This window comes from Juglans regia, chromosome 11 (assembly GCF_001411555.2).
Source record: "Juglans regia cultivar Chandler chromosome 11, Walnut 2.0, whole genome shotgun sequence".
NCBI classification, from domain to species: domain Eukaryota; kingdom Viridiplantae; phylum Streptophyta; class Magnoliopsida; order Fagales; family Juglandaceae; genus Juglans; species Juglans regia.
In genome coordinates this window covers 25,136,179-25,154,993 of record NC_049911.1, presented here as the reverse complement: position 1 = coordinate 25,154,993, position 18,815 = coordinate 25,136,179, and the positions used below count along the sequence as shown (strand labels likewise).

Genomic DNA, 18,815 nt, shown 5'->3' with positions numbered 1-18,815 from the left:
TAATTGATATCTACATTATTACAAATATCACAATTCTAACGGTACTTGCCTAGAGCAATATGACGATATGTGAAATTATCAACAAGTAAGCATATTCCAACACTTGCGACTTCTTCCAGGTTCCTCTAGATAATTTTAGATAAGTTAAATAAAATATTATTAAAATATTATTTTTTAATATTATTATTATTTTGAATTTGAAAAAATTAAATTATTTATTATATTTTGTATAAAAATTTAAAAAAATTATAATTATGAGATGAGATCATTTCTATATCCAAACAGCCCAAATCTTAATGCAGACGTTTGGAAAGCTGTGTACTGGCATGGGTTATAAATGACACAGTATTAGATTTCCGAAAGTTCCATCAATATTGCCAAATGTTGGTCCAAAAATCAGTGATGGGATCAGTGAACCACAATATGCTGGATACTATTTAGTCATGCGCCCCACCTCTCTCTCCCCAGTCCCCAAACCCAACAAAAAACAAGTGAGGCAATCTGATTGCAGTGTTGTTCGCATCCCAGTTCTCATGCCCTGCTCAAATACAATAAACAGCTGTCTAACCAGCCCTTTGTGCACCTGCAGACTTTGAACAAAATCTAGTTGCATGACCAAGTTCCTTTTGCTCACTTCATGTGACTCGTGCGTCTCTGTCTTTTTTCTCTTCCAACCTCTTATGGACTGTTCTGCTTCTGAGGAGAAACTTACATTGTTCTAAGGATGACAACACTGAAAATCAAGCCGCTACTTAGGATCGTTTTTTTGAGGCATTTATATTCTATCACATCTCATTCCGGCGATACAACTTGAACTTCTATGCCCATATGGAAGAACATTTGAAGTCAAGCCCCCCGTCATCTCCATTGCGAGCTGTGGGAAACAAAGAACTGGAAATCAGGAAGATTAACCTGCAACTGTTGGAGCCAAATCTCAGCAGCCTGCAATAGAGAGTTTGCGTGCTGACATTCATTGGCTCCACTAGGAGTAAAAATTGAACCTCTCAACTTATATGAAGCAAGGCCAAAAGGGGCAGGGAAATCTTTGATGATGGCTCATTCCCATCGACCTTCCTGCCACTTGAAGCATGAAACTTTGATTGATTTTTGCCTGCACCTGTTAGATATGGATTAGCAAAAAAATCATAACACAACTGATATTCATATATAGAGAGAAAGTGAGATACTTCTGGAGTGTGTCCATAAGGAATGGAAGGTTAGAAAAGATGCATCCAGATTTTGCAGTGTTGGACCTACAGGTATTCTATATATCGGATACCTGGATCCACATTTAAATTCATTAAGTAGGTATACTAAATGACTCAATCACGATGCCAATTTCTTGCAATTAAATTTGTAGGAAAAAGAACATACCAAGCCACAGAAACCCAACTTGCAGGCAGAAGATCGTAACTCCTGTACAACTGCAGCTCTGGAAATTGAGATGCCAGATTTGAAAGTAAGATCCAACAAGCACTCATGTCAGGACAAACAAAATGGATGAGTACAAAGCCCAATACATGAATCTCAAATAAAATGGACTTACTTTATCATAAAAAGGTTGGCGATGGTGCGGTTGTTCTTGTTCAAAATATTCAAATACAGGGAGCTCGGGTGAGCTGTAAACCTCTGGTTTATCATTGGATGAACTATTGGCAGGTTTATCTCTCAATGTTAGCTTCCTCATTCTCTGAGAGTTTAAGGAGATGAGATTATGCTTACCCCAAGCTCCATCAACAACATTTTTAGATTGCCTTTCTGCCTCACAGTCACTGCTGCCAGCAATAAGAAAGACTCAGCATCACTGTCCTCACCAGGCCTCCTGGTAAAACGTCTAAATAAACATCCACAAGATATTGTCCACACATCTTACAACTCTCATTTACCAAGATAAATACTAATTACTTCTCTATGAAGCATATAATAACAAGTACTGGCATACAAATAGAAATACACTGCAGGTATCAATATTTTTTTTTATAAGTAAGCAGGTATCAATATTATCAAACAATAATTTCCCAGATGTTTATGAGGCCTAACACAGACATGAATAATGATATTTATTGCATTCTGAACTACCATGTCAAGGAAACTAGAAAATTTTGAAAATATTCATGTTAATCCAGTATGCAGTTGCTAAAAAAAGGTGTGCTAGCTCATCATTCCCACAGAGAATAATATCTATGTATGCAATTGCTAAATTCCGAAGCTATGAAGGTTAAAATAAACAAATAAGTACTGGATTAGCCCTCCAAGAGCCAAATAACTAAAGGCTCAAATAATCGATACATATGAATAAGGAAGCGCTAGAACTACAAAAAAGAAAGACTTAAGAATGTACATGACTGATCACAAAAGTAAAAGAACCTAACCCCTAGTCCCATGAACAGAACATTTAACCACAAAGAATGCGGACAGGTAGCTCTAACTGCAAGACCTTGTCCGCTAGTTGGTCCTCACATGATATCAGTCCATTGCGAACGGCACCAGTCCAATTTTCAGATATAGGTTAAAGTAAAACTAGCCAGTCTCTAAGGAGGAGCTTATCAATTGCTTCCAATCTTCCATACAATTTAATCATACTTTTCTGATAGTTCCTATATTATAAGTTTATACTAAGGTTAATACTACTGTCACGGTCCTTATCAAAAGAAAAAATGAACCTTTTTAAGGATGAATGAGGTGCCAAGAAAAAAAAAATGAATGAGGCATTCTTGGTTTTCATTTAGCTATTTTGAAAGAAGAGTCCGTTACTCAGAATATACTTCAACATGCAACAAAATCACCAGGGCAAAAAGCAACAAAAACAATAAACTAATAGTGTTTTTATCACTTTACTAATTATGTATGTCAAGTGACCACCAAGGATGGTGGCTCAATGACCCTTGGGTTACTCATTGGTGACCGTGATGGTTTGTTTCACTTTGTTTTCTCAATGAAGCCAATGTAAATCAAATCCAATAAAAACTTTCACTAGTGGTGGAACCCCCACCCAGACCACCCCCCAAAGGCTCCCAGCTCCCGTTTGCAAAAAAAAAAAAAAAAACCAGCAACAAATCAGCACTAAAAACTACTTGAGATAACTAGTAGGCCGTCTCTAACCCAAATGAGGTCAGATTTTTCGTCTATTAGACACCGAAACAAAACGAAATACTAGATTAGCTTCAAAGCATTTGATTGTTGAACCAAACTCAACTCATCTCAAACCAATCATTAATGAGACTCACTGCTTTTTCAACTTTCCATAAAAAAGTTAAATTCATCTCAACCTACTTCATACATTTTAACCAAAAAAGTTAAACTCATCTCAACCTAAAAAAGTTAAACCCATCTCAATAAGATCCAAAATACTATTATTCACAACTCAACTCAACTCATCTCAACATCCAAACGTAACCGAATTTTTTGCTTGCGCAATCAACCAAATGTATTGTATTGCAAAACCTACAGGTCGGCTAATCTATGACAAATGTAGGCCAAGGTATGCAACTAACAATTTCAATTCTTAATACTTTACTACCTTAACTATTTAAGCCCGAGTCTTAAACTAAATATTTGACTTAGTAGTTAGTAGAACTGAAATTTTATATTTTTCAGAACGCCAAAAAAAAATCTTTGAAGAAACACATACAAGATAAGCGATATACCCAACAAAAAAATCGTTAATTTGGAATCTCAAATAACTGAATTCTTTCACTTTCTTAGCATAGAAACAGATGCATAAAGTTGTAAACTACCTCGGAGAGAAACAGAGCAGGTACAACGGGAGTGAACGATTCCATAAGCCGATCCAAATTGGTCAAGTCGGTGTTTCTCGGGGAAGATGACGAGCATGTAGAGTTGGGCCTGGACAATGTCGACTCTTCCGAGTCAGTCAGGATATCCGGGTCGCTTGAGTCCACTCTGGACTCCGACTTCACCGCCCTCTGCAACTGCTGCTGCAACAGCAACTGGTGCTGTCTCCGAACCGGCGGAGGGTTGTAGAACCGGTCCGAAACGCGGGTCCGGGTCACTGCGAAGCCACCCGAGTTGGGCATCACCATAAATTACACTAACTTCAGGGATCAAAAGGATAGTGATGTACGATCAGAAGAGATTTCGTGTGCTCAATTTATCCGGAACAAAGACGGTATTTTGGGGGATCCTCCACGCACCACATATTTTTTAATTTTTATTAATTTTTTTTTTTATCAAATTTTTAATATATGAATAATAAATAAAAAAATAAAATTATTTTAAAAAGAATAAACTCAAAAAAAAATTTAAAAAAAATATTAAAAAATTTAAAAATTTAAAAAAAAGATGATGTGTGGAGGTTGAAGAGGTTGTGTAGCATTTCTCAAGAAATAATATCCGATGATTTAGATAGAAGATCCGATTAGTTAAAATTAAATAATATTTTTTATGAATATAAAATAAATTTAATTTTTAATTATTTTATTTATATAAGTTTTTATATTAAAATAATTATTTTGTTATTATATAATAATAAAATAATATAAGATAAATTTAATTTTAATTACTTATATTTATTTATTTATTATATAATTAAAAAATCTTTATTTTAATTATTAATTTATTTTATTTTATCATATTTTATTAATTATTATTTTATTTTATTTTATCTAAATTTTACGGTAATGTTGCAGCTCTACATTGAGGAATAACTTTCTAGTTTATTGAGAGGGAAGTGACAGTTGTGAGAAAGAAATAAAGATAAAAAAAATGATAAAATATAGATTTGATGTATCTACAATTATCTTCAAATTTAAAAATAATTTTAAAAGTCATTGTAGCTAAATTATTATTGAGATGGAATTTAACTAGTCCAATGTATATCTTAATAGCTATCAATATCTATTTTTTTTTACATTTGGCTAATCCAGTAAGATTGATCTTAGAGAGAAAATAATGATGCGTTTAGAAACTGAGGTGAGTTGAGTATGTAGAGTGAGTTATGTAGAGTCTATCTAAAATGAATTTATATGATTTTAAATATTAAGATAAATTTAGTATTATTTATGAAAATTTTAAAAAAAGTTGTGGATCCAATGTATAAAAATGTATTAAGTTGAAAAAGATTGTGTGTCTTACGTGTTAATAAATTTTGAATTAAGATGAATTTAATAATTTAATAATTAAATGTATATATGTTAAATTTAGTTTAAAATTAAACTTAACTGATGCCCAGCGAGAACATGACTTTCTTTGCTATTTTCCCTCTTTCTCTCTGTTTTTTGTTTTTGTCCTCTTCGCATGGGGATCAATCAAATGGCGAAATTGGCCTTTCAACTTTGGGCAATAGTTCCATTTTCGAGTAAAACAGTGGGATATAATGCCTCTATAAATGAATAATTATTGGTTTGAAAAAATCATTATTAGAATTTAATGAATAATTAGTTTTATTTCAAGAGATTTTGAAAAGAATGAAATTACAAGAGTGATACTTTACCTCTATGATGAGTTAATTTTTCTTTTATTTTAAGCTATAATCTTAATTTCACATTCAATTACTTTGCAGCTTGATAACATATGCTCTCTCTCAAATAAGGAGTATTCTAAAAATAATTATTCTATTTATAAGATAATGCGGAGTGAAAGGTATATACACATTTCACAATTCCCTCTTTTCTATTACAAAATCTGATTTAGAAGATGAATTTAAAATTAAATTTTTTTTTATTAAATTAAATTCGGAGCACATATGTTATATCGAGAGAAATAGTACATAATTGGAAATATAATTTTTTTATCATAAAATACAGTGCTTTAATATCCCTCCTAAGAGCATCTTTAGTGTATTTTGATTTGTTTTTTAATGTTAAAAAAACACACAAATTCACTGGTGGTAATTTTTTTAAAACATTTTAAAATATATATATATATATATATACATATATACTAAGGACAATTTTAAGAGCACATTTCAAAATCAACCGAGCATTTTCCATTTTTTAACCTTCACGATTTTTCCAGCGGCAATGACACAGGGGTGCTACTCAGCCCCTCACTTAGCGCATGTGTCCTCTTTCAAATCAACAATGCTATGTACAGGTGACTTTGTCGATGAAATGCGTACTTCATTGTTGACGTGGTTGTTATTAAAAAAATAAAAATAAAAAAAAGAAGAAGAAGACGACGACGGGAGGAAAGAACCTGATAGAGGACCTGCCAAAATTGCAGCAAGCAAGCTAGGGGGATTTCCTTTCAATAAGTAAAGCTTGCGTTTTGAGCTGTGGAGTTCAACTAGAGGCTATTTTTTTTATAGCTTTTATATATGCATGTGGGTCGTCGATCTCTCTAGGTAATGTCTTTTTTTTTCTAGCTTTTGCGAATGGAATAGCAAAGATCATGAAGGTCAGCAGCCATGGCGGCGAAATGGTTAAGAAGAGCGGAAACGAGGATCTAGTTTGAAAGTATTTCAATGGCAGAAATGACAACCAATTTGAGGAGAATAAAACCCAATTGCCCAGATCCTCTCCACAACTAGCAGAATTTTCCTTTTTTTTTGTTTTCATTTCAATTTGTGATAAATCTGATGCAAAATACCCTTATTCTTCTCATCATTTTTTGGTCTGGTATTGTGATGGTAATTATTCCTAGTTCATGGGGAAAAATCGGGTGTATTTTGGAACAGAAATGCTACGTACAACCGGCATATACAACTTTTGCGTAACCGGCTGACAAACTGAGTACCATTTTATCCCTTTCTTCCTCCCTCTTTCTCTCGATCTCTGGTCAAGTCCTTCGTAACTACACTGCGGCACCTTCATCTCTATCTTCCTCTAGTGAATAAGTGAAGAATAAATGGCTAGAGACTACATAGATGGCAATCCTAAACAATCGGACATGTTTTTTAGCACTAATGCCATACAATTGAAGGTCCCAGACGGTTCAAATGCAGTTTTGGTGAAGAACCTTTACCTCTCCTGCGATCCCTACATGCGAGGCATAAAAGAAAAAAATCCAGATTGCCTCTTTAATTCCTTTGCCCCTAATTCAATAAGCCCCGCCCTTATGTTGGTCTCTCAATCTTTTTCTCTTGAATGTATACACATCATTTTCAATGATGCTAGAAACTATTTGCAGCTGTATGAATATTGCCTTCCCTTACCAATTGGATCCCTTTCAATGGTATATCTCTGATCCACTTTTTTTAGTGGCCAAACTCGGGTGCCCAACCACTTTAGGTCACTTTCAGAAGTCACACCAGTCCAATCATGCACCTTAGCTTTAAATCATGGCCTCCAAGATTTGCGTTTTGGGACATATTTATCAAGTCCTGAATCTTCTGTAAATGAATCAGAGGTTCAAAGTAAATGATTGTTGATTCCGTTTTCCACCCCTTTTGTACAAGAAGTTTTGTCCAAGTCACTTTGAGTGGTCAAGGGTGACTCAGAACAAGGTTGTGTCTGAGACATCATTTTCTCAGAATGGCTGGAGGAAAGAGAAAATGAAAGAGTGGGGAGAACAAAAAGAAATTTGAAGGGGAGAATGAGTGAATGAAAAGAGATAGAGAAAAAGAGTGTGCATTTGAAACTAGAGAAAATTGAGAAGGAAGAGGACTCCATATCAATGGTTGGGTAAAGAGAAAATGAGAGTGGAGAGAAGAAGAAAAAATCTGAATGAGAGAATGAAGAACGAAAAAACTAATAGAGTGATAGAGAGGGAAAGAAACGAGAGTGGGAAAAAATAAATTTTTTTATGTAATCGATTATGCGGGGATTTCCCCAACTGGTTGCAAGTAGAGTTTTTCATTTTGGAATTTAATCTCTTATTTTGATGGTACCCACCCTAATAATGGACTAGGAATTGATTAAGAGCTCACTTTAATAATGAACTACAGTTCACTAGATCCAAAAATTATTCATGGGTTTAAAAGTGATCAAAAACATATTTTTGGATCTAAATTGTAAATTTAAATTTGTAAATATCATTAATATTAAAAAATTATGTAGTTTTTAAATTTGCTAGTGCATATTTTGAGTAAGTTGAAGTGTAGTAGGGTGGTTTTTTTATAAATTGCCTTCACAATACAAATATCATACTTAAGTAATGCGAGATTCTTGTATTATATTGGCAATCTATAAAAATGTCACTCTACTACACTTCAACTTACACAAAATATTAAGTAAAAGTTCTACTTAATACATATTACTATATTTATATATAATACAAATAATAAATATTTATAAATATGTATAATATAAATATATATTTATATAATAAAATATATAAGTGCAGGGCGGGGTCAGGCCCTCCCCCGCTAGGGGAGTCAGATGTGGGGCAGGGTTGCCGGCCCCGCCATGCAGGTGCGGCCCCACTATCCACCCTGAGTTTCGTTTGAGTTTTTTTCACAGTTTTGAATACCGTACCGGATGCCGTACTAGTCAAAACACTGGAATGAAATATTTCGATATCGATACTGTTTCGTATATCGTTTCGGGATAATCGATATATGAATAAATTATATATATAAATATATATAAATTATATTCCAAAATAATAGTCTATATATGAATAAATTATATATAAATACATATATATATATAATTATAAATAGTTTAATTTGAATTGGGAGTCAAAAAATGAGTTTGTAGTTTGAAAAAATGAGAAAAAAAAAAAAGAAGAAGAAAAAATTAAAGGCCGAAATATTGGCCGATACAGCCTGTACGAAATATATGTAATACCTGTACCGGACCAGTGGCCGGTACGTCATATACCGGCCGGTACAGTACGGTATTTAAAACAATAGTTTTTTCCGTACATGCCAGATGGATTTGTGTGCCAAAGAGTACACAAAATCGACTACCTATAGAGTTTTTCCTTTCCAATATACTAGGCCCCGTTTGGATTGAGAAACCATCTTAACTCATCTCATCATTACAACTTTATTAAATTCTCATATAAAATACAATAAACAATTCAACATTTTTAAATCTCAAACTAATAATAATATTAAAAAATAACATTCTAATAATATTTTATTCAACTTTTAACTTTTATCTAAAATCATCTCACTATCAAAACGGGGACTAATAATTATTTTTAATGATAAATTTTATTTTTATAAAAATATGCATAAAATTTAAACATTCTAAGACTCTATAACACTACTATTTTTTTTCCTATATAAAAAAATATTACTATTTTTTTATTATCATTTTGGCATGGCTTAAACTTTTTGAATGAGGAAAATGAAATTTTTTTTACTGTGTTACATTTTTTATTCGTCGTTGAAAGCTACGAAGTATTATTATTATTAATTTTTTAGACAAGTTATGAAGTATTATTATTTTTTTTTAGAAAAGCTATGAGGTATTATTATTATTATATTACCAAAATCTTTATTTTTTTATTTTACATATTGATTTTTACAATACGTCATACATCAACTTATCTATTTTTTTATATCATTTAAATATTATACTTTTTAATCTTTTTTATTTATTTCAAATATTATATTCTCTACACAACATATATTTTAAATATTTATCTATACATCATATATTTTGATATTTGCAATATTATTTTATGTATAATGTAATATTTTAAATTACTAAAAAAAATAAAACGATAAAAAAATACCTACCTTTATTATTAACAATATCAAAACTTCTATATGTATAAAAGTCAAATGGACTAAATGGAGTGTTAGAGAGTAGATGAGAGATAAGAGAGTGGGCTTATGCAAAAGTGATAAAATGGTTAAAATGAAAATAAAATTAAAAAAAAGAAGAAGATGAAATGAGAGAGAAATAATAAAAAATTGTTCAGAGCAATGAATAGTTACCTCTACATGTAGAGGATTTACTGTAGCTAAATGTAAAATAGAAATAAAATATATGATCCAATGGAAGAGACTTTTAGCCATCTTTCTTTATATTTTAAAGAAAATTATATTTTACAAAAGTCATTGGGAGTGCTCTAAGTCTTTCCAAACAATAACTCTAAAATTCTAATCCACTTGTAAATAGAAATTAAATTTACGAAAATATTATATATTTTTTTCCTTAAAATTTGTCCTTACCAATTATATAAGTTTACGGTAGGGGTCCTGCAGTACCCCGCCCCCGTTCACCCCAGCCCCGCATGGGCAGAGTGCCTTATCAGGCAATACAAGAGTCTTACATTACTTAAGTGAGACATATGTATTGCCTTGATCTCCTTAAATAATGTATCTATCTTGTTCTATCGCAAGATAGAGACATTCAAAGTTTTCTTCTAACTACTTGATGTGACGCACGAGACATTAATATGTCACCTTACCTCTTATAGAATTCTTATTTTTTATTTAACCCATCTCGTACTGGTAATTATGATTTATGTTATCTAATTTTTGAGTTAAATAATTAAATTGAATACTCATGTTATATATAATTTTAAGATGCTTAAGTTTCTTATATTTATTTTGAAAAAATTAGGATACATTAAGAAAAAATTAGTTTTTTTATTTGAATTTCAAATTTTTTCTATTTTTCTTAAAGTCAATGCACGAGATTTACATACTTCAGAATTTTATAAATCATTTATCTAAATTGAAAGTAAGAGACTCTAGATAAACTACAATTAAAATATAATCTTCTAGCCTTTAAATGATGAAAATTATGTTATATATTACGTGATACTATTCCATTGGGGGTTATAATGTTACACCCACAGTATAAAAGGTAAAGCAATTTGATTGATATTGTTTCAACATTGGGCTTCGTGACAATCACTAATAGATAGGACTGTTCATCCGGGTTCCAACCCGGGAACCTGGGTATACTCGGCCCGGGACACGGGTTTCAAACCCGGGCCGGAACCCGGACCGAGTTGATCCGGGTCAGACCCGGGCCGGAACCCGGGTAAATCCGGGTTTTTCAAAACCCGGATTCCGGGTTGAACCCGGATTTTTTTTTTTTTTTGCACAAAAGCTTTTTTTATTATTAATTAGACTTCAAATAATTTTGATATTTTGTCTCCAGTTTGAATTCAAATCATATTATCAATACAAGATAAGCCTATAATATTTCATGAGCCTATAAACAGTTAATTAAACTTTTTAACTAAATACATGTAAAAATAAAAAAATCAATATTCATCATGTAAAATGCATGCGACATACAAGATGCAATCAACTACATATTACATTATTTGAACTAATTTGCTAAGAATATTACAAAACACATACATTACTTTAATTAAACTCTAATACATAAAAATCAAAAATTTTTCCAGGATTACTTTTCAATACCACAACATAGGCAGCACCATTTTGGGTCGAACAACCAAAGTGTCACCAAAGGGAGCAACTCCAGAAATGAAATAGCTGGTTTGGAAAGATGCCACAATATCCACCTGGTTCATACTTGGCTGATTCGTTCTAATGGATGCAATTTTTATGGATGTTCCCCAGCCAATGACCAAGAGAGTGTCATCCTGAATGAGATGAGAAGTAAGCCAAATCCCAAAATTTTTGGAAACAACAAAACACTTATGCATAGTACATGTATTCACATACACAAATATACGCAAATATAGATGTGTAAGTGTGCATGTTGTTGTAGCTGTTCAGACTATTGCTGCAAGCCTGAAACAACTGCACTGGCTTGCATTAAGCATTTCCTAATACAAAGCCCAGTTAAGTGAACAAACTTGCCAAACTAAGTGAGGAACCACAACTACTGTGATTGGGAATTATTACAACAACTACTGCATGCAAGAGTCCATGTGGCTTTTTTCTAAGTACTACTGCTCTACAACATATGAATTGAAAATGTTTATCAGCTCAAATTCATGAATTCACTCAAGAGATTAGGACTCTTTTGTTTTATTTCACTTAATGTATGAGATGGAGATCAGAGATCAGACTGAAAGAGAAAGTTACTACAACTCTGATCTGTCTCTTGTACGTGTTCATAAGATTGCATGTGTTACAATGCAACCAAAGATGAACAAACTGATAATACTTCATCAAGCCATAGAAGCTTACCTTGTTTTCAAGTAGTAATGGTTTTACAGCTTCCACAAATTTCTTATCGACACTAAAGATTCCATCTGTTAAGTATACATGGGTCTGTGCCTGCATTGGCAAATTAACCAAGGAGTTTTTGATCGATCAATGGAGGCCATATCATTTCTCATCCATTCATACTGTAAAAGTACAAAAATTAAGAGATATACGAATGTGGTTAAGAGTTTGAGAAGTTTATTATAAGTGAAAAGACTGTTTATTACAACAGATCCATCATCAGAAAAGCTTCCTACTGTAGGAATCCTACATATTCTCCTTCAAAATACATCTTAAATCATTTGACTATATGTAAGATAATACATCTTAAAGTATTATGTAGTTTCAAAATGAAACATACAAGTGCATCTCTCACTTAATTTGTGTGATATTTACCTCTAATCTTAAGCACTACTGATCTTAGAAACTACATAATACTTTATGAAAGTAAGATTATGCAAGAAGAAAACACTTACTCTAGAATTTTTTTAGCATGAATGGGAAGAGAGACTCATTGCAGCCTCTGTTGAAGATGAAGCTACATAATCATCTAAAAAAATATTAACAATGAGTTAGATAGATAATAAATCGAGATAAATAGATATTAAAAAAATATTTCAAGTTTCAAACATACCTTCAAGATCCATCGACTATACGTATTCTTCAAACTCCTGGATGTCGGCAGGTTTGGTCCTTAACCAATTTTGAGTGCAAATGAGGGTTTCGACGGTCTCTGGAGACAATGAACTCCTAAAAGGATCCAAGATGCGTCCTCCAGTACTAAATGCGGACTCTGAGGCAACAGTGGAAATGAGAGTAGCTAACACATCACGTGCTACCTCAGCAAGGACAGGATAATTGGTGGCATTAACTCTCCAACAATCCAAAATATCAAAACTGGGTGATTTCTGTGCACACCCCTCCGACAAATACCGATCTACTCACACGAAATTTGTTATACTGCTCAATCAAGCGCCTTAACAAGAGTTTAACCTTGGCCTCTATCCTATCCGCCAACTCATCCCCTTTGCACTGATTCAACCAAAACTTCATTGCTATCATTTTATATCGTGGATCAAGCACAAAAGTAACATATATCATCAAGTTGAATCTATCTGTGCTACCCCAATATTTTCATACTTACTTTTCATATTTATGCCCATGGTGCTAGTGATAATATCATGACTATTGCACATATCATTTAATGTATCTTCAATTGTGCAGAGTTCTTGGAAGTATACATTAGCCGTCACATACAAAGAACCAGAAATGTTCAATGTAACATCATAAAATACTTTCAGCAACTCTACAAAAATATGTACTTTTTTCCAATCATCAACAGTGGGGTTCACGAATTCACTATCCACACACATATAATAGTGTTCAAAGGCTTGTTTGTGTTTTTCAACTGTACTCAACATCAAATATGTGGAGTTGCATCTAGTAGGAACATCCAAGCAAATCATCCTCCCACTAATATTTTCCTTTACCGCACAAGCCTTGAACTTGGCAAACCTCGACGGTGAAGACTTCACATATCTAACGGCATCTCTAATTCTTGTTACAAACTCATAAACTTCTCTCAAGCCGTCCATAACAATCAAATTCAATATATGGGCAGCACACCCCATGTGAAGAAACTCACCACCCAATATGGTACAATCACTATCCTTTATTCTCCTCCTCATATAATCAACAGCAACATCATTAGAAAAGGTGTTATCAACTGTGATAGTTAAGATCTTATTAATCTCCCAATCATGCAACCTCAAGTCTAACATCCTCCCAATAGTTTCGCCCCTATGGTTGGGAATTTGGCAAAACTTTAATATTTTTTTGTGCAATTTCCAGTTGCAATCAATAAAATGTGCAGTAATGCAAATGTAGTTCATATTTTGCACCAATGTCCAGGTATCGGTGGTTAGAGAGATTCTTTGACCATCCAACAATTTTTTTAGCTGTATCTTCTCTTCGTTATACAGCTTAATACAATCCCTTTTTAAAGTGATTCGGGATGGCAAAGTAAATCGAGACTCTAAATCAGCCACATACTCGACAAACCCTTCGTTCTCCACAAGCCTAAAAGGCAATTCACACCTAATAAAAAACTTAGCAGTTGACACCCTAAGTTTTTCTGCATCATACTTCACTAGACTTTGTGGGCTACACACTCTTCCCTCTCCATCCCTCTTAACACCAGATGACTGACTTTTTTCAACTCCTTTAAATCTAAGAGGGGAAGTTTTACATGCATTCTGGAGGTGATGTAACATAGATGAAGTGTCATTCTTGTAGTGACAACTGTACAGCTTAGTGCAATAATGACACTGAGCTTTTGAGTTATTATGGTCAATAGGTTGCACTTTAGTAAAGTGTTCCCAAACCACCAATTGGTTACTATGTGTTTTTTTGATTGCTTGGGTAAAGGTGGGATGGTATATGTGGATGAAAGGGTTGGAATACTCACATGCTCCTCTACATCCACTGGAATAGACGAAGAGTCACCACCAACCCCTTGGGTTGTACCGACATTACAACTCACAGAATCTTCTTCCATCTGTTATTGAGTAATAAAAACCACCAAACACAATATAATAAATAATCAAACACTAATAATCAATTTTATTAAAACATCCAATGCTTTTTCAGTCATGAATGTTTTTCAAACAATTCAAAGTCAAACGAATCATGAAACCAAACAGATAATTCATAAATAATGAGGTCTTTTAGTGCACTGTTCCCTTTTATTTCATGGGGTATATTGTTTCTTATGGATCATTTATGAGCTTTTTTTCTTGAGCTTGGGTAACCTATGCATAAAACGGGCTATTTCCGTAAAGGTTTGTGTATACAGCTATACAGCTACATTGGCTTACATGAGAATTATATAAGTTGTATTTTTATATGCTATTAATTATATCAATTAAGCTTGATGATCACCTGGGTAATAATTAATTACTAACATGGAGATTGTTTAATTAATATTTAATTTGTGCAGATAGAAGATCATCAATATCAGAACAGTAGTACTGCAATCACTGACTTCGCACCAATTAATTATACCACTAACAGTATTACCCACTAGCCATATTGCAGAATGAGATATTGAAATTCTAGGATTGTCATCATCATGTCATGATCTAGAATAAGCTGTACTGTTTTATGTACTACTGTTTTTAATTAAGATCACGTGTTCTGTTCTCATGTAAGCCAATGTAGCTGTATAGTATAAATTAAGGTCAGGATGGGTAACCTATGCACTTTATAGTTGAGGTCGTTTCTCCTTCCATAGCTAGTGCCCATGGGTGAAAGAATATGTTTTTCCCAGGATAATCACCAAATTGTTAACCTCTAAATAGACAATGATCTTTTACCACAAAGAATATCTTTTTCCAGAAAACGAATGACTCGATCCACTGAACACAATACAAGAAAATTATAACAAAATATAAGTGCTAAAGCTAAAAAAGACATGCTGTAGAATGCTATCATGCTTCCAACTATAAAACAACAAAGCCATTCCCCTAACAATTAAAACCAAACCCAGTACTCTACTCAACCAAGTGATTACCCCATCCATTCCTCACGCACAAAATCATAGTTACAGAGAGAGAGAGAGAGAGAGAGAGAGAGAGAGAGAGAGTGCCCAAACAAGTGAACAATGCCCTAGAGGGAAAGGCCGACGGTGACCGAGATGTAGCGACCGAGATGCGGCAAGGACGAGCGGCGGACGGTTATGGGGTCACGGGCTCAAGGGGCTTAAGGTTTCTGAGTTTGGTTTTCGCAGCGTCGAGCGAGAGAGTAGATGGTAAAAAATAAAAAAAAGATCCCGGTACCCGGGTTTCAAACCCGTATCCGGACCGGGTTGGTCCGGGTTTTCAAACCCGGAACCGAAACCCGATTTTTGGGGTTCCGGACAGGGCCGGGAAAAAACTCGACCTGGATGAACAGTCCTACTAATAGATGCATTTATGCCATTTTTTAAATTGATGTTTTTTCGATATATTTAATCTAAGGAAACGTTTGGATGCTAATATCACTTCAATTTATTTTAAATTAATTATATTGGACTCATTATTTTTTTAATTTTTCATAAAAAGTTAAACTCATTTTAATCTACTTTATACATTCAAATACTTCTAAATGAGATTCACAAAATATTACTATTTACAAATTAACTCAAATCATTCGAGATCCCCTCAGCATTCAAAGAGTTACTATGCAAAATATTTTTTAAAATTTTAATTTTAAATAAAATACAATTAATTAAATTTTAAATTGTTTTAAACAAATCGATTTTTTTAAATGGTTTTATGATAAAAAAAAAGGGGCTCTCTCTCTAGGATGAGTTCTCTCTACCTCTCTCATGGATATACTCCGCTCTTTGTAGTCTCCCTCTTTGAATCCCTTACCATCCCACCTTAAACCCATCACCATCACTCCTCATTCCATCCCTTACCATCCCACCTTAAACCCAGCACCATCACTCCTCATTCCATCCCTCACCATCACATCTTAAACCCAATATCGCTCCTGCTCTAAATCTCTACCTCATTCCTGTTCTTAGAGCCTTCCCTTAGAAAATTCATCAAACACCCCAACCAATTCCCTTTTGCTACTTACATTTTTGTCGACACTGAATATGTCATCGTCGCAACAAACAGATATGGACAACCTCATTAGACAAGCAGTAGCCCTCACTTGGAGTGACCTGCAACTCATTCCTGAGGTAGGCCCCATAAACCATTTTTCCAATTTCACTTTAGTTGAAAAATTGTTATCCTCCAAACCCTTAAACAAACACGATTTTCATGCCATCTTCAAGGCAGTTTGGAGTTTTGTTCAAGGATTTACCATTGAAGATATAGACACAAATACATTTCGGTTTACATTCACAAATCAAGAGGATAAGGACAAGATTCTAGCAAACCGACCACGTAACTTCAAAGGTTACCATCTTGTTTTAAAACAATGGCCACAGGGGCTCAACATTCAAGAAGTGTCTTTGAATTTCGCTGTTTTTTGGGTGCAAATTCATGGGCTCCCCATGGAAATGTTAACAATTAGAAATGCTGAGAGGATTGGTCAAGTGTTAGGAAACCTTGTTGAGGTGGATAAAGCTTATGTCTTTGAAGTTGTTCTCAGAAGGTATCTTCGGTTGAAGGTAGAAATAAACATTGATAAACCACTTCCTTAAGGTTTTGATCTACGAAGGCCTAATCAAGAATTGAAAAAAAATTCAAATCAAATATGAGAGGCTTTCAGATTTCTGCTACGCTTGTGGATGTCTGGGACATTTAGCTCAAGCATGTCCTTTGTTCTTTGTAATTCCAGATATTTCACAATATGGGCCATGGATGAGGGTGTAAAACACCACCTTTGTAAATAAGCAAGAAAATCAATCCCATCGGAGAACTTTATTATCCCATGTCCAATTCAAAAATCCCAACTTAGTTTCACCGATTGTGAAGCAATCTTTGGAGGGAACACATCTCTCAAAAGGAAAATGTATACTGGTAGAGAAAAAAACTCCTTACAAAAATGCCAAACACAGAACAGCAAGCCTCGTGTGTTTGGTCTAAGAAAAAGGAAAATGAATCCTCATTGAAGAAAATAATTTCGGCTACAGCAACACAGCAGGTGCAAAGGAGAATGTTGATGATGATGAACAGTGGGCCTTTAAGAGGTTGGTAGACCCATTTAATTCTACTAACACCAATTACTCCTGCAGCCCAAAATATCCCTATTTAGAAGCCTTCCATATCTCAATTGTCTTATCATCTATCAATTCCAGCCCCTTGGATAGATCAGGAATCCCCACATTTACATTTGGTCAGACAAATCCAAGATATGTTCCCTTCATCTTCAATGCAAATGACACCTTTACCCTTAATTCCATCATTACGGGCCCTCAAACGTATCAGTCAATAGTCTCTAATTCTAACAAGGAAAGACGCCTTTTTGGAAATTCCGAACAAATCCCACCTGATATATCCTTGGGCCCACTTGCTAAAACTCAAACTTACATGGGTCCGACCTCTTTTATCTTTACATAATCTGTTGGCTCTAATCCATAAGATCACATTTGCAAACCAGAGCCTACCAAATCGAGTAACATTGGCCCATTCCCTTAAGCTAAATCCAATGAGCCCAGTAAAGCCCAAGCTCACATCTTCAAGCCAAGTCCAACTCGCCCAACTCTCCTTAAAATTCCTGAGCATTATCACGCCCCTTCATCACCTCTATCGTTGCATAGAGTTCCAATTTTTTAATCTAAATCTTCCCAACCCTTGGAAAAACAGCTTAAGGAACTACCCTTGACACTAACTGCCTTTCCAAAAACAGAAAATCTCCTTTCAAAATTCGAACCCTATACTCAAATCACACGAAAGAGAGAGTTGTCTCATGAGGAGGTAGATGTCCCTCATAAAAAGAGAGCTACTTACCACTCTGTTCAAAGTATTACTTACAATACTGAAATTCAGCATGTTGGCGTGGAGGAAGGAGTCCTGAAAATTGAACCTGTAATAGTAAAAGGAAAGAAAAAGAAATCATCAGTGAAGAGGAAGCCTTGGGAGTTATTTTCATCTCAACTGTTTAGCCCACTGGAAGGTAAAAAAGATGGTAACTCTACTCAGCTTAGAAACTTTGCAATTTTTTTTGATGAATTGGCTAAGGTGATAGAGCCTAACCTGTCACCCAATTAGAAATGAGAGCAATATGTTGGAACTGTAGAGGACTTGCTCGATCCTCTGCACTTCATTCTTTAAGGGCCCAAATCAGGTCCCACCAACTTGATATAGTTTTCCTTGAGAAAACA

The 18,815-nt window shown here is 34.1% G+C and overlaps 1 protein-coding gene across 6 annotated transcripts; it reads right to left on the bottom strand.

Moving 5' to 3' along the window:
- Nucleotides 1-351: 351 nt before the first annotated feature.
- LOC108994102 lies at nt 352-4,120 on the bottom strand. Of its 6 annotated transcripts, none has more exons than XR_004802779.1 (4): nt 3,738-4,120; nt 1,547-1,775; nt 1,188-1,432; nt 352-1,117 (listed from the first exon to the last, which is right to left on the bottom strand). XR_004802779.1 is itself a non-coding variant. In XM_018969198.2 (4 exons), exons 2-4 carry the CDS (start codon nt 1,685-1,687, stop codon nt 1,005-1,007), a joined length of 312 nt encoding a protein of 103 aa, XP_018824743.1. In that variant the 5' UTR covers nt 1,688-1,834; nt 3,738-4,120; the 3' UTR covers nt 352-1,004. The 6 variants fall into 6 exon arrangements, 3 of the variants coding, with proteins under 3 accessions (XP_018824743.1, XP_035551399.1, XP_035551400.1); XR_004802778.1 differs by having other exon boundaries at nt 352-1,279; nt 1,375-1,432; XM_018969198.2 differs by having other exon boundaries at nt 1,375-1,432; nt 1,547-1,834.
- Between the last annotated feature and the right edge of the window lie 14,695 nt (nt 4,121-18,815).